Raw genomic sequence first — 16444 nt, 5'->3', positions numbered from 1 at the left:
TTAAAAATGTGACGTCATTTAACGGGCCTATCTTGCGGCAACGATCTCTCGGCCATTCGTCATCGGTATCCTTGTATTCGGGATTGCGTCCACCAGTGGCTACCACCGTACCGCAAGGAATCGCGCTGTTCGTCTCTCGTTCCACCGCTAGATATCGCTACTCCAATGACGAACATGTTCTCGTGTACGCAACAGCTAATGACTCTTTCCCGATTGCTTTCTACTTCATCTTTAACCTTGTATTTAGAGCAAGACCGTCGTGGTCGCGCGTCGTGCCACGAAACGCAACGAAATAAGATGCTATCTGTCAACCACTGATCGAACAATTAGACAAACCTTTCTTCTCGAAGACGACAGAGATAACTGCGACGACCACGACATAAAACTAGTCTACCCGAAATAAATAGTCGTATCCGTGAGCATGAGGTTCGACGTCTCCATGAGAGTCAGACACCAGCAAGGAAAGATTTCACGGAATGGAGAAGAATTTCGTTCCAACTTCGTCGGTAATGGTGTTTAACCACGATAAATAATCCTTTCAAGCGGGATAATCAGCATGGGTTGTTCATAAAACGAGCAGCTGTGCGCTGCGTTTCTGTTAAGCCTATCAACGATTACCTATCAATCCCGTGTATTCCGCACTACTCCGTAAAGGGTCGCGATACACCATACCACATGCGCACAGCGTATACGTGTTAGCGCGTATGTATATATCGCGTAACAACGTACTGCGCGTTCCTATAAATAACTATCAGTTATAGTCTATCAATCCTTCCACTGAACTGGTCTATCTAGTAACCTTATAGTTCGCATCACTAATCTTTCGCGCGCTCCGGCGTTCAGCTAATTCGTTTCTGTTTTCCGCTGACAAGGTGAACTCGATGAGTCAACGTCTTCTTCTTCCACTCTATTCGCCGTATCTAATCGAAGAAGACCGAAAAATAGAGAAGGAGGAGGACAAAAGGTAGAGGAGGAGATGATCATCGATCCGAGTGGGTGTTAAGGTTCAGCATGATTGGTCTTCCCGGTTGTCCCGCCGGATGAAGTTACGCTTGGCGAAAACGAATTTGAAAAACAAAAAGAGTGCGAGGAACAAGAATGCGGAGGAACACTGGAGAAAGGTTGTTAATCCCTCTCGCTTCTCTACCGACCCAGAATTTCTCTCTCCCACTCTTCTAGTCTTTCTTCGTTCTGTACACATTTCCATGTACACTTTGCGATGCGCTCCCTCGCTCCCTTCCGCGAAAGGGGATCCTACCGCACGTCTCCTCGACAAACAAATGCCCGCGTGACGGGCGTGTAATGAAGATTTTTCTCACTTGAGAATCGAGCTTGGCGCCTTCGGGAACCTCCACATGATACTCGTTCCTCTCGAACACTGGGGGGTTGTCATTCACGTCCTGTACCTCGACGCTCAGGCTGAGATTCGCGGAGAGACCCGCACCATCCAACGCTCTTATCAGAAGACCGTGCCTTTGCTGTGTCTCGTAGTCCAATCTCCTTGCTAAATAGAGTTCTCCCGAGCGGCCGTCTATTCCAAAGAGGTCGTTGCTATTCTGGCCAAGGACGTAGCGTATAGGGTGAGACGGAACGATGTCGGGATCGGTGGCATGTGCTACGTAAAGCGCCGAATGAAGGGGATGCGATTCCGGAACGGAAATGCGGACGCTGCTCGTCGGGAACGTCGGAGCGTTGTCGTTCACATCCTCCACGTTCAATTCCACCTGTGTGACGAGAAACAATGCGACGGCGTTGCGATCAGATTGCTACCTTGGCTCGTGTATGTATCGCGATTTCTCTCGTGATTGTTTCGATTTCTATCGACGCCGGTTACCTGACAGTAGCCTGCGGAAATTCCATTGCGCGCCTCTACGCTGAGAATGTACTTGTCCCGAGTTTCTCGGTCCAGTGGAAGGCGAATCCGAATCATGCCCGTGTTGGAATCCATCATTAGATCCGGTTCTTCCTTCACCAAATAAAATCTGGTTGGCCGTTCACCTGCGAACACAGTTATTATCGTTGTTAAATGGCTACAAAGTGGCTTTTTCTTATACTTTTCTTTTAAGTAACGATCGTTTTAAGACCGAGCGTCGGAAGCTTGAATCTTTGAGAGGAGAAAGGGATGCGATGCAAACCTCGTATTAATTTTTTTTCCTCGACCTTAGCGAACGAAGAATTCGTTGGTTCGTTGGTCTGTTTCTTTTAAAAAGGAACACGAAAAGAAAGGGCGGAAATGGTGGAGGGGGAAGACTGAAAGCGCAAAAATGACGAAAAGGTATTCGGATACTATATAAGCAAGCTGCTCGTTAATTACAACTTCGGCTTGTTCTCACGTGCGCATTTTGCTCCTTTCCTTTCTTGGGGTGCAAATTGTACGAAAATCTTGGCAATCACCACTCATACGTTGTTTCTGATACGTTCGCGATTCGTTGTTTCCAACGGTATGATCGATTGATTGAATCGAATGGCAGTAATTTCGCTAAACACCGTTCTATAAAATGCATCGCGCGTATACAGTACGCCTTATTCTTTAATGACCTTACCAATAACCGTGCGCACGCATACTCGCTATCACCAGAACATTTTCTCCTTGGCTGATTTCTACGGAAGTCAATCCAAGCGAATAGAAGTAAGAAATGACCAATGATCGATCATCTTTGATGAGACGAGGAAATATATATTCTTCAACGACTCGCTGTTTATCCCAAAACCTCGAAAGAGGAGAGTTATTCAAGGAAAATTTATAACACGTACATATGAAATCAATTAATTAATAGGGAAATCAAGCGATCATTACCGCTGGCAGACGATGAACGATCGGACGGCAGAGCAGAGCATGTTTCCTGCATAACCAGTGCCGATCCCTGTCCGCCCACGGTCAATGTGCCAAGAACCGTAGGGATGTTCCGCCGCCCCGCGGTATCCCACGTGGTATTGTTCTTGCGTTAGACTTCTAGACCGTCTTCGGTTTTGCTCGCGCTATCGACGCTATTGAATACGGTCGAGCGAACCGTTATCGCTTTGTCTCGCCAGTTACCTGGCGAATATCTTCGTGACATTTAGCCGAGCTCGATCGATCGATCCCCACGATCCGATGTACTCGACGGACAGACGGTTTCCCTACCTTGACATCGAGATGCGGCTCGTATTCGTATAGCTTAGATACGACTCGAGAGTACACATAAGTTTTTTTTTTTCACGAGATGCTCGTCGATAATTGCCCCGATCGATCGATCGCACTTCAATCCAAAACGGGAGTGGTACGGGTAAGCAGGAGTCCGGTACGTCTCTTCTAGATAGGTTTCGACAAACGCCTTGGATCTACCGCGTCGCGATCGTGTCTCCCATGGAACCGATCGAGTTTTTCCTCGGCAACTGTAGGAAAAACCTGGTAGACGGAGACGCGGAGTAAGCACCGCCTCCATGGGTTTACGTGGAAGGTAGCCGCGAGGGCTTCCATTTGCACGATATCCGGTAACATCGTCTTCGTCGTCGTCGTCGTCGTCGCCGCCATCGTATCGTATCGAGACTCGACGAGTCGAGCGACATAGGTTATACGGACTCTGCCTTAAAGATGGTACTCGGACGCGTACGTGGATGGCATAATTTATGGTTCGCTATTTATACCCATTCCATTTCGCTCCCTTCCTAATAGTTCTACGTCTCCTCGATAAATACGCGAAATCCACGGGAATGGAGAACGTCGCGCTATTATCCCACGCGACCCACTCGACTAAAAAGTAAGTAAGTTGTTTCGCGTACAGTTTCGTCGTTTCAATCCGAATTCTAATAAGCGTGTTTGAGAGGTCGAGAGCTGAGACAAATGAAATTAATACACGGTTACCGGTATACGTATGCGCGTGACTATGTAATATTTCTCAGAGACACGCACACACGTTACGCTCGTAAGCAGTAAGCGGTCGTTCAATCGGCTGGCGTGCAACGAACCACACCGCAACCACGGATCGATATCGATCTGGAGAAAAAGTATACACATGTGCGCGCGAGCGCACGCCAGAACGCTCGGCCGAAACTTATGCTTACCGGCACCCGATAGCCGTGTTATTAAAATTGCTGCAAACTCGTCCTCGCGCATGTAAATGTAGCTGGCGTACGTGCATGCTCGCTTCGAAGAATACCGACGCGAATTTGCGCGCGTAAATGTAAGCAGGTTTGTACGAAATTGTGTATCGTAAAGTGTAATTGTAAAATAGCGTATGGATGAGATCAGCGCTCGTACAAATACACGACGGAGGTCGCGTATTCGGCACCGACGCTGGTAGCGGAGAGACGTACACGCACATTTATATACCGTACCTACACTCTACACCCATCGGCATTCGGTACCTGTGTTATTAAACGTCCGCGTGATCTTTTTCCATCGAGTCTCGCTGCGAGAGGAGGATCCACCGATCACGTACTACTCTCCGTATATAATTACGATTTACTTCGCATCCCAATACGGCAGAATCATCCGCGTGTCCGAAGGGATCTCCGACACGATTTCGGACCACGTCCGAACCACTCGCATAATCGCCAGTGCGTTTTAAACGGCAATATAAACAAACGCGATCGTTTCATTCGCACCCATCTATTTATCGATAATCGTTAACTTATAATTGCGAGACCAACCCCGAAGGGACAGAGCGAAAATGAACCGATAAGAAGCGTTATCGCGATTTTACGCGACTCTCGAGTTATAACCATCCTGTGCGGGATCTACGCGAAAACCAAACCTGCTGCCTTCCTTCGATTATGAAATGAATAAATTGCAATCGGAGCGTGTCCGGTGGACGCAGTCGGTGGACGGGTTTTTCACCCGCGGTGCCGAGTCGAGAGGGCTTCGTCACCCCGGTTACACAGGCGTCCCTCCGGGGTGCCCACGTGGGTGTAACGAAGACAAATCGCTCGCGTATTTGATTAATTCGCGGAGATCGCTGGTCCAGCGCGGTGCATTCGAGCTCTCGTGGCCCACGTCTGCTCCTCCTTCTTCTCCCTCTCCTCTTGCACCATCGCTTTCATCTCTACCCTCTTCTCTCGTTTTCCGTGCCTCCTTTACCTGTCTTTCCTCTGTTCGCTCCTCTTCCAGCGTTCGTCTCCGCGCTTCATGGATAGAATCGAGAGCGAGTTTTTGCAGCGATACCCGAGCCAGTCAAGAAACCCGTAACGTACTCATTACTGATTCTCGCCCTTTCGCGTCCTCTCGGCCAGTTGTTGGTGCGTTGCGTCGCGTCGCTTCGCATCGCGACGAGTTCAGCCATGCCCTCCGCGAAAGTACGTTTAACTCGACTTTTGCTTCCGGATAGGAAGGAAGGGTGGGTCGTTGACGTTACGATACAAAACGACTTTTGATCGCAGCGACCTCGACGGAAAGTCCTACGAGGTATTGCGTACGGTAATGTATGGCATTAAGGACGTGTATCTGATCGGTTTTCGTAGTTTTTAATCGTTGGAACATAGATTCGACATTAGGTTGCTTCTAATCTCTCAATCTCCGCAATCATAAAGATCCATTAGCAATGCAAATTTAATCACCGACTTAATTACTACGACTGGACATTTCGTTGTTATTACTACACCGACAATTCCATCGACAACGGCCAATACCAAACGTTTGTTTGCCGAAATTCCGCCTTTAATAGATTTTCGAGGCTGTTAACGTCGGAGTAGAGAACGCGAGGGCCTCGATAGGAATAACGCGAGGGATCCGGAGGTTCCAGTCAATGGTTAAGCGATTGTTGCACGCCGGTCAATGGTGTACGTGTGCGTACGCGTGCGTACACGTGCGCGGTATGCCCGGAGTATATCTCTGTAACACCTTGTAGTCGTGCAACACCTCGTACCAGAACGTGCCCTCTAGCGTACCGACAATGCAAGCCGGTAGAAACTCGTCGAGAGCTTTTCGATTCAGAATAATCCTGCACGTTCACCATGCTTTCCTCTCTTATTTACAATCTATCCGTGTCTTCTACGCCCCGAGTTCCGTTTACCCGGCATCCTCCCTTCTATCCGGTGCGCTCGGTTTCTCTTGCTTTCTCAGCCTGCGTTCCTACGTGGTTGATTCTTTCTCTAACTTCGGTACGCGCGCGGTACGGTAAGCGCGGCGTGTACCTCGCGACCAACGTCGTGCCACAACCCTTTTTATCCTATCCTCTGATTCTCCGTATCTCCGTCGATTCCACCGTTCACGCCTCGTCCTCTCTCAGTCGCACAAATGGAATTCGTTTCTAGTTCCTTGACTCCCGTTCCCGTGCTCCTTTTCTTGTCCCTCTCGCTCTCTGTCCGGCTTTCTTGCGCGACGATAGCTCGATCCCGCTTCTGCTCGGCTCTTTCTCACGTACAACACGAGCCGCTCGCTCTTCACTCTACTTCGCTTCTCTCGACTTGCCCGACTCTCGGTTGGAGAACGCTACGAGGACAAAAGTTGGCCCGCGACCGCGGGCGACGGTCGTAAGATCGCGGGATTACGACCATTTGTTTTTCGTCGGCCGGTACTCACCGTGGGTGACGCGCCGTCGCCACCCTTGTATAAACGAGCCGCCGTACGCCACTGGAATCGCAATAAAAACCGTCTAATTGATATCGAGCGTGGCACGGTTCGAGTAGCGTCGCATAGTTGCGCCGCATAATTGCGCCGCATTCTCATCTAGAAGAAAAGCCAGCAGGCAAACGTTAGCTCGCATTAATAAACAGCGACGTTACGGCATGCGGTCAAGAAACCTCCTACCCCTTCTCTCCATTGGATCGTCCGACCATCGCGCGTAGATCGGCAATGTGTGGCAATGCAAAAAACGATCGAGCCTACTGACGATTCTGCGTGGTCCTCACCAGCTATCTAGCTAGAGCTAGATTTTCACTCTCTTTAGCCAACTAATTTTCCCGCGGCTGTCATGCCCGTTCACGCTTGCGTTCGGCACGAAACCTAGTAACGCGTCTTTTTGCCTTTAATTCGAAACGGTGAACACTTGAAATCCCGCGATGACCGCGGGATACCTATAGTCGCGAAACTTTTTAGAATGCATCGACGAGTAACGCGAGTCTATTTATAGGCGTGGATCGCGGTTTTCTTGCGACAGTAGAAAAACCTCCGGAGCGCGTAGCAAAACGCGGGACAAGAAGCTTTCGTTTGGTTAATTAGAAACAGTGATTACCGACGGAATGCGGTGTGGGCTTCGTTCACTGTTTTAATCGGATCGCGAACGATTATACCATTTTCGTGGGGATGTTATATCTAACAGAGCACGAGTATAAGCACGGAAGATATTCTTCGCTAAGCATCACGTTTAATTGCCGGTCGATTGGTCAGAAAAGAGGGAAAAGAAGAAACGTAGACTAGGGAAAAAAAAAACGGTGTACCGAGTTTCACAAGCAGGAACATTCCGGGTTAAGAAAACTCGCGATAAATTACAGACTGACGATTCGATCACGCCGTATAAGGACGCGCAAGTTCCCTTGCCTACGCTGCTGCTACAACGCTGTATACCTCACAGAGAGTTTCTCTTATTTTGCTAATTAGCTCGTAACGGGCCATCCCACTCGAGGTCGGTCGGTGGCTCGCTGGCTGGCTGGATCGCTTGCTCGGTCGTCTTCAGGGGCGGTACCATCGTCGCGGTAGCCCTCATCCACGTAAACGAGGTCCGCACCTTTACGACCGCCGAGGAAACCTTGTAATCGCCTCCGGTGAATACTTTGTCACCTCGTTCCTTCTTTTCTCTGGAACCCGCGCGGCCAGCCGTTCACCGACCGACCAACAGATCGGCCGGCCGATCGGCCACCGAATTACCAGCTATTTCGCTCCAAATAGGATCCCCCGGCCCCGAGGTATCTCGGTTTCGCGCTTGCGATTTTCGAGGCATCCCGCGGTCCATTTCGGAATGTTTCGAGTCTGGTCGGCAGCCAATAAAAGCCCGACCGTTTGCATAAATTGGTGGATTTTTAATTGGATGAGGTAGCCTCGGTAATAGCGACGATCGAGATAGGCGGGATCGCGCTTGACACCCAAGCGAAAACGATCGAATTCGTTAATTAGGGAATGGCGCGCGATCAAATTTGAGAAATACGTTTAACCTAGCGGCGCCGATAGCTCGAAATAGAGCGAAAACGTTTGTGCCACCGTTTTAATTGACTCTCTTTCACTGGTAATCCTTTTCCGTTGAACCACGAACCGGAACACGCTCGTGCTCAAGCTCATCGTCGCCGATTCCAACGCGAGAATCATAAAACTGTCCGTGGAAACTGTCCGCTCCTCTCTCTCTCTCTCTCATTCTCCCTCTCTCTCTCTTTCTCTGTTCCCTAAGCGATGATACGTGTCTCAAATTCCAAATGGGGTAGGTCTCGTAAAACAGATTTACGAAAATCGCTGGACGAACAAACCTCGTTCGACGATAGGGACGTGCCTCCACGAATCACCGACACTCTACTCCGTCTAACGAAAAACGGCCTCGTAATTAAATAATGATGATTAGCCATGAGTCGTGGTAGCGTCGAGCGACGCGACGAATGCGATGAAGAAACGATACCGTGGTAAAGGTATGCTTCGTTGACGGGGGTCCCGCGTCTTTTTCTCTCCTTCTCTCGCCTATCTTTCCAACGTGCCATCTTCCTTCGCTCTAAGCTCCTCGGGCCTTCTCTTTAACGCATCGACACCGTCCCTTCTGCGTCGCCATCTCCCTTCCATCTTCTTACAGCTACATCGACGTGTCTTGCCATACATATATATGTGATAACGTCTCGCGTTCCGCGTTTGATGCGCGGACTACGTTCGACATTTATTCGCGGTCGATCGCGCTGCCTTCGAATTTCTAAATTATTCAACAGATCCATTTACATTCCTCCGAGGTGGGAAACGATTTTAGACTAAAGTAAACTGTCAACACGCAAATTTCGATACGACTATGTATACACGGATTCGCGAGAGTGCGCCTGTCTGGGATCTCAGTTGCACGCGGCAAGTACTTACGAGAGAGGACGGAGCGTGTTCGCGGCGCACAATAGCGCAAGAAATGCTAGCATCGAGAGACTGGTAAACAAACGAATAGAGCTCCATACACGCGTAAAACGTCTCGGTCTGCAGATGCAGCTAAATGGTTTGGCATGGCCGACGAATGTATACGAGGGGAAGAAGAAGAGAAGGTTTAGAAGCGGAGGGCGGCAAGAACGACAAGACAATGGACGGCGACAATAAGGTTGCGCAGCTTGCAACCAAACGAAAATAAAATGACGCTGGACATTAGCTACTGTTGCCTAGTAGCGTGCTATGTGCAGCACCAACTTTATACTGCCAACTATCTTTAGGTATAGATACGTTCGTTATATTCGTACGATCATTACGATTAGAAATTTTCGACAAATTGCTGGAACAGCTCGCTTCGTATCCTAAGTCTACCGGATCGAAATCGTTTACCTTTTCATCCTTCGGACCACCCCTTTCAACGATCTCATCTTGGATTATCCTGCGATAATTTCCCTCCCTGGAAACATCGAGGAGGCGAAGAGGCAAGGCAGAGGAAAAGGGGATCGAATCGGCGAAGGGTCGGAGAAAGAGCGAGAAAAAGATCTATGGATGTGCACGTGCATGTACTGAGATCGCATAGAGAGCCCACCGCTCTCTAGACCGTGAGATGGTAAACGGCGATAACGAGGCGCGAGATAAGAGTCGGGGAGGCGCATTATAGGCCCAGCGTGGCCAGAGAAGGGGAGCCGTTCTATCGCAGACCCTGTGCGTTGATCGCGCCTCGTAGCGCACCTCTATCTGGGCATCTATATGTTCGCACACACATTCGTTCAAACGACCGCGCACAGGGCCAAGCGCGAGGAAGCATTTACACATCCGACTTGTCCGCGCTTGCCGCTGCAAACCACAACCTCGGGATTTCTGCAACGCCCATCGACTTTTCACGAGCAGCTCGAGCTCGTCCCGATTCAAAACGATTCCCGTCACTCCATAACCACGCGTATGCACGATTCTTCCACCGGAGAGGATGTGCTTTTCCTGTCCCTAACCCGCCGAGTACCCGCGAACGATTTATATCGTGGATTTCCCTTGATGGGCTGGGCGAAAGAAGCATCGGAAAAGGCTTCAAAACGAGCTTGAACGTTGTGCTGTCTCGTGAGTTCAGAACTTCTGTCTATCAACTTCGAAGACAACGCTAGTTTTTCGAGGATTGAGCCAAAGCTCATCACCGCTCATATGCCTTATTTAATCGTTTGAGTCGCAAGCAGCGCGATCACGCTATTTAGATTTTGTGTCGTTTTTGTGTGCTTTTGGACTCTACGAACGACTGACGGTATTTTGTATTTCATTGTTATCTTCTCAATAATTTTTATTGAACAAAACTTGAAATATTTATAAACTAATAATGCACATATATACTAATACAGATGTATTTCATAAAAATGACAAATATGACGAGCGCTATTGCGCCGCTTGTTTCTCTTCATAATCGATTAAGACAAACTATCGCGCTGTTCGGGATTTTTCGAGTCTGTTTTTTCATAGACTCCTGGGACTCAAACGGTTGAAATCGTTTCCTCGAACAAACACTCGATCGAACTTTCCCGTAATTCGTTGAAACGAATAGACGCGTCGAAAAATGGACGTAAATACGCTCGATCAGGTCGTGAGCCAGGATACGAACGTTCGATCATTCGCAACTGAGGCACGAGCTTGTTGTTGCTCGCCCGTTCAATATCGATTTACATCTGGCAATAAACAGCCGCTGTCGAAAATGATGTAAACGGATGCCGAACTAACCGAGATTAACATATGCGATCCAAACTGCCGCCCAGCCGCCTTTCCTCTGCATCCGTATATTCTTTTCTCTTCCCTTTTGTCCTCTTTGCCCAACCACCATCTTCGCCGGCGAGGTCCTAATACGCGTCTCTTAATTCGACGCTGACCGGACGAATACCTGCGCTTGGATCATCGAGATTCGAACGAACGATCCCCGGGAATAGCTATCGTAGTCGTCCGAACATCGCTTCTTAATTAAGAGAAGTGGACGTGTTTCCATGTAAATTTGTTTTCGACGCATAAAATGTGTCCTCGAAATTGCGAAATATCGTGAATGCGAAAGTTTCGTCCGGAGCTTGGATGATTCTGTTATCCAGCTTTTCTTTCTGAATAACAGAACTAGGAAACCAAAGGCGGGAAGAAAATGAAATTCCAGGAACGGAATTACGCAAATCAGACTACGAACATTCGTCCTACCGTGGCAGAGACTCCGCTATCTTTCCATGCGGATCTCGTAGCTCGGTTTAGGTTGGGTCGGACGGTAACTCTCTTCTCGGGATGCAAAGTCGCAACGTACCGCTGCACCCCGGAGAAAAGACGATGCCTGCGCGAAATTTGCAAGTCCGGCGAAAGCACGATGCGCGGTACGGAGGAAGGGAAGATCCAAAGATCCGAGAGAAAAAGGAACGAAAGGTCCGACGAAAGAAGACGCGGAGAAAAGAGAGACAACGTATCGGCCGCTTCGCCATGCGGAATACTTCATCTCCGAGGAACGAGGAATCCTACTTTTTGCGACCTCCTCGTTTCGAACGTCGACAGATCCTTTATCTACGGCGGGTCTCGTGCCTTCACCGATACTTTTTCCTTTGGTTTCGGTCAGGCGTTCGCTACAAATTTCCTCCTCTCAGTTCGATTATCGGCGAAATTTCTCGAAAAGCGAACGATCTTTTATGAAACTTTGGTCGTAACAGCCGGATCAGTCCTCGAATTATATCTCTGTGTATCTTTATGGACACCTTTAAACGACGTCAGTGCCTGTTGATTTTTATATAGTGTCGTCGTTAAATTCGTTAAAGACTGACGATGTGCCGGTTGGATAAGATTAGAGCCGAGCCCGTGTCGTCATTTTCGAAAACTTGAAACCGCTTTTCCGAGGTCAAGAGACTTGGACAAAAACGACTGCACCGAATTTTATTCGATCTACTCCTCTTCGATTATCTCGGAACTCGAAATAACGTTACCACGATCCAGAACTAGGTATTCGAATCTCGACGATATCGTAACAATTGACGTCGTCCGTGTTTCGTCAATCGGAGAATTCGAGATGGATCGGGCCGAATCTGCGAGATGATCTACTTCGAAAGAAACGTAAAAACGCGTCGGCGAAGCGGCACTATAAATATACAGCTCATACCGATCGCAGAGAATCGATGCGATTCAGCGATAGAAAAGGAACGAAAGTACGAGACAGAACACGTCTTTGGGTTCCTTTCGACGTTTCATGTCTTGCGAATCCCGGTTTCGCCCAGTACCGTCGAAAAGAAGCACAAAAGAGGAGAAGATATGGTACTAGGAGTCCTTAAAGTAAGCAGAGCGATGATATTTAAACCGTATGCAAAGAGTGCAGTTCCGTAACAGCAACTCTGAGGAAAGGAATAAGGGAGAGGGGGGGGGGACCTGGACAATAGCGACTTGCATTCGGTTCCTCGATATCCGATTCGCGACGATTTATGCGACCTCGACAAAGACGACAACGACAACAACGACGACAACGACGACAACAACGACGACAACAACGACGACAACAACGACGACAACAACGACGACAACAACGACGACAACAACGACGACAACAACGACGACAACAACGACGACAACAACGACGACAACAACGACGACAACAACGACAACAACGACGATAGCGACGACGATGAGGACGGTCCACCTTCCCCTGCCGTTTCTCTGTCCTCTCCTCCTTCCTTTCTTCACTGTTTTGGTCTTTTTCGTGTCCTGCTCCGTCGTCTCGCACGAACCGATTCTCTCCGTTCCGCCTCCAACGCCCGACCGCCAGTCGATATGCATTCTCCTGACAAGAATTTCAAGGTACGAAAACCACGAATGACTCGATCAAAAAATACAAGAGATTACGCCACGATGAAATCCTCGAGTAATTCGATTTCGTTACCAGTACTTTCGATCAACGGATTAAATGAACCTTCTCCGCGTCCAAAGTACCTTACCAGATGGATTATGCAACTTCGTCTCAGAGCAATTCGCAATATCAACGATCGACCCGTATTTTAAAAGGAATCGCGGTCCCTAAGAATCGACCGTCTCCCGAAACGCGCTGAATTTTAAGGCAGTTTCTGCGTAATCCAACCTTGGTCGCCAAGATCACCGAACTACACTCCTGTACAAAAGCGATCGAAAAGCCGAGAAAAGTTGGGAGCGGCCGCTCGTTCCGCGGATAAGATAAGACCGGTCCGTCTCTAGTCGACGCGATCACGGGCCGATGATTCTTTGCCACGTACCATAAACTCGGCCGTAAAATGAAGCGCGTTCCTCACTTTGTCGCCTGGTTTTATGGAAGGATCGTACACGGTTGTCGGTCCGTCCGTGGCCGAACCCTGCCCAATAAGGAGTTCGTCTACGTTGCTTTTAACGGCCTCTGCTTCATCGACGATCATGCGCCCCTATAATGACCGCACTATTTTTCGTATTTCCAGAAAGAAACCACCGTCCTTATCAGAACAGGTGCTCGTAAAGTGGCAATAACGTCTTCCGAGGCTGCCTTTCGCCAGCGATCTGATAACGCGATTCGATGTTCCATAATAAATACGAAATTAATGAATTCGACGTTAAAATATTCAAACAGTCACCGTGCTATAATTGTGCAAATGCATCGATAGAGAGCGAGTATGGCGAAAAGAAAGAAACGAACTCCCGAGTATCGTTCGGAAAAACGTGCTCTGTGTCGAAACAGGTGCCGCAAAAGGACAATGAGAATCAGCCGCGAGAACATTGAAGGAAACGCGGTCGAGCTCTCTCTTACAAAATGAATCGCACCTGTGTCGACGATCGCCGCTGCGTCGGCTCGTCCGACTTTAATCTGATAATCTGATTGGCTGCCGTGTGTCAAATATTGTGGGCCCGAGTGCCAGACCTCGATCTTCCGTGCGAACAGGTTCTCGCTCGGACGCGTGGCCGATTGGGAGCTGCACTCCGAAATCACCGGATCGATCGGATCGATACAGGAACAACCGAGTCACACCTCTCGTCGAACCCGAAACCTCTTTTGTATCGCGCTTCGCGACACTCGGCTCACGCGCGATCGCATTTTCCACGTCTCTTCGCGAATGACCGTCGTTGATTCGTTGAAAAAGACGAAAGGACAGACGAAACTAGTGTCACGCGGCGTTGTCCAATACACCCATGTTGATGGTGTGCGTAATTACGATCTATTAACGATCGCGATCGCACCAAAGTAAACGCAAGGAATTCGAGAAACGAGCTGTTCACCGACGCGACCCGCCATAGGGATCGCTCGAACAGCGAAGAAGCAGAGATTTGCGACGAATCGGGTTCGTGCGTTCGCCGAGGACGGAATACCTTTCAACCTGCGATAGCGTATCCCATGTTCGGCCGGCCTCCTCGTTTCTCTGTTTCGATCGCGCGCCGAGGAATATGAACGTCGAGAAAGAGACAGCAGAACGCAAGATCGATCGAGAAACTTGGCGAAAGAAGAGATCGAAGCGGCAGAGAATGGGAGCGAAAGAGAGCAGCCAACGAAAGAAAGACAGTGAGCTACGACGTCGCGCCGGTCGACGAAGGAGGAACACATTCGAGGTTCGCGCATTGATATGCAACAGGCTGCATATGCGGGCCATGGCGGCCGAACAATACGACCACCGGTAAGGCACCATCGTGTAAACTATTCACCATTCTCGAACCTATAACGTAGCGAACCGTGCCGGTCGATACGCCACGAGACACTTTACACGGTGCATCGGTTATATGGCGCGGTGAGCGCAGGTCGTGACGCGCCGTATCTTGCATCGGATGTACCACCAGTGTGGAAACACGGATACGTACCTCTCCCGCCTTTACCTTTCCTCTCCTCCCTCACGCTCTTAACCCTTCGAGAATCGCGTCTGCACCGACCAACCCAAGCATCCGTCCGCGACCTTACCCTTATTCGCATCCTCTTCTCTTCTTCTTTCCTTCGCCCTTCCGCCTTTTCCTAGCTTCTTTCGTTTTTTTCTTTTATCCACCGGTGTTCGCTGGTCGCGAAGAAACGCGAAATTGTACGATACTTTTACTGAAGTTTGAACGAAACAGTTATCACGCTCCTGCACGATATCACTCATAATACTTCCCCGTATGATTTACATGTCGTCGGTTCCTCCGGTGGATACGAGAAAGAAGGACGCAAAGTAGTTGGCTCCGACCCTACCTGTTCTTATGCGACTCCGCTGACTATGGCTCTACATGCTTGCACGTACACCAACACGTGGGCGCTCGCTACGTCGCGTCACCGCCGTTTTCTCGTGACGCGACTATGCTAACGCAGTAACGCCGCGCGTGGAATACGTTTTCGATGTACTCGCCGCCAGCTACCGAGCAACGATCGTATATGTACCTTGCTTTCCTCAAACCCCGACCATTAAACTCGGTATGCAACGCCTTTGCGCGAACCTTCTTCGCCGGAAATCGATAATACCGCGACAACACGGGGGAAATATAAACGCTGCCGAATGATGAGCGAATGTGGGTACTCTCGGCTAAGTGGTCGCTAATGATTATGAGGTATCCAACTTACCTGACGACACAGGGGACGAAGCTCCGTCTTTCACGCCACCAACGATGCTGTTCTGAGGAACGGTCTCCTTAACGGTGATGGTGTAGCGTGGCTTCTCGCAGCTGGCGATTCTATGCCCGGGGGAGGATGTGGTGATCCGGACTTCGGCGTCGAACGTGCTCTTCAGGCCAGCCGCGTCCGTCGCCGTCACGTTCAACTGATGCAGCGGTGATCTCGAGAGTAAACTCGGTCTCGCGACTTGAAGTTCGCCGGTATTTCGATCGATGTGGAAAACACCAGCTTCGTTCCCGTTGGTGATCCGATATGCTACTTGACCGAAAAGACCCACGTCCAAGTCCGTAGCTACCAGCCTCAAAATCGGTCCCTGAATAGGACCGTCACTCTTCAGGGTGACGTTATACTTTCTGGGTTCGAAGATCGGACGGTTGTCGTTAACGTCCGTTACTTGCACCCTCACGATAGCTACGGTACTGAGGCCCCCTGCGACAGTATAAATAATCAAAATTAGACAGAACCTATCGTCCAGATAGCATAAATGGAAAGGGACAAGCATCAAAGGTTAACAGTTGGGAAGCACTGTACGTAGAACTTGTCAAGCGCAAAGACCAGAAGTACAAACCCGAGCGATTATGCTTATTTCAATCTCTGGTAAAATCCTCTTATCGAGCCAAATAATGTCGAGGTATTAGCCGGCGTAGAGAACGAATCTACGGGGACGCTTGGAGCCGGTCGACATAAATCACAACAGCGTGCCCCGTACCATTGCCTTTTTTCGGAGCCAATCAGCCTCCTACCTCCTTTCTTCCTACCTACTTCTTCTACTTACTTCGCCTCTCTTTCTTCGCTGTTTCCTTCTTTTTCTCTCGCGTACTTCGAAGTTCATTCCTTCCGTT

General features: G+C 49.3%; 1 protein-coding gene across 1 annotated transcript in view; it reads right to left on the bottom strand.

Moving 5' to 3' along the window:
- LOC117212312 (protein dachsous) overlaps positions 1-16444 on the bottom strand; it is a 213225-nt gene that overhangs the window by 23095 nt on the left and 173686 nt on the right. Inside the window, exons 3-5 of the mRNA XM_033457011.1 lie at positions 15552-16031; positions 1835-1998; positions 1320-1724 (exon numbers count right to left, since the gene is read on the bottom strand). Of these exons, the coding sequence (XP_033312902.1) occupies positions 1320-1724; positions 1835-1998; positions 15552-16031 (1049 nt within the window). The remainder of the gene's footprint in view (positions 1-1319; positions 1725-1834; positions 1999-15551; positions 16032-16444) is intronic.

Source organism: Bombus bifarius, unplaced genomic scaffold, assembly GCF_011952205.1.
Source record: "Bombus bifarius isolate JDL3187 unplaced genomic scaffold, Bbif_JDL3187 scf7180000008288, whole genome shotgun sequence".
In the NCBI taxonomy this organism is placed as follows: Eukaryota; Metazoa; Arthropoda; class Insecta; order Hymenoptera; family Apidae; genus Bombus; species Bombus bifarius.
Note: the sequence above shows the minus strand (reverse complement) of the source record. Positions and strands in the feature narration are given on the sequence as shown.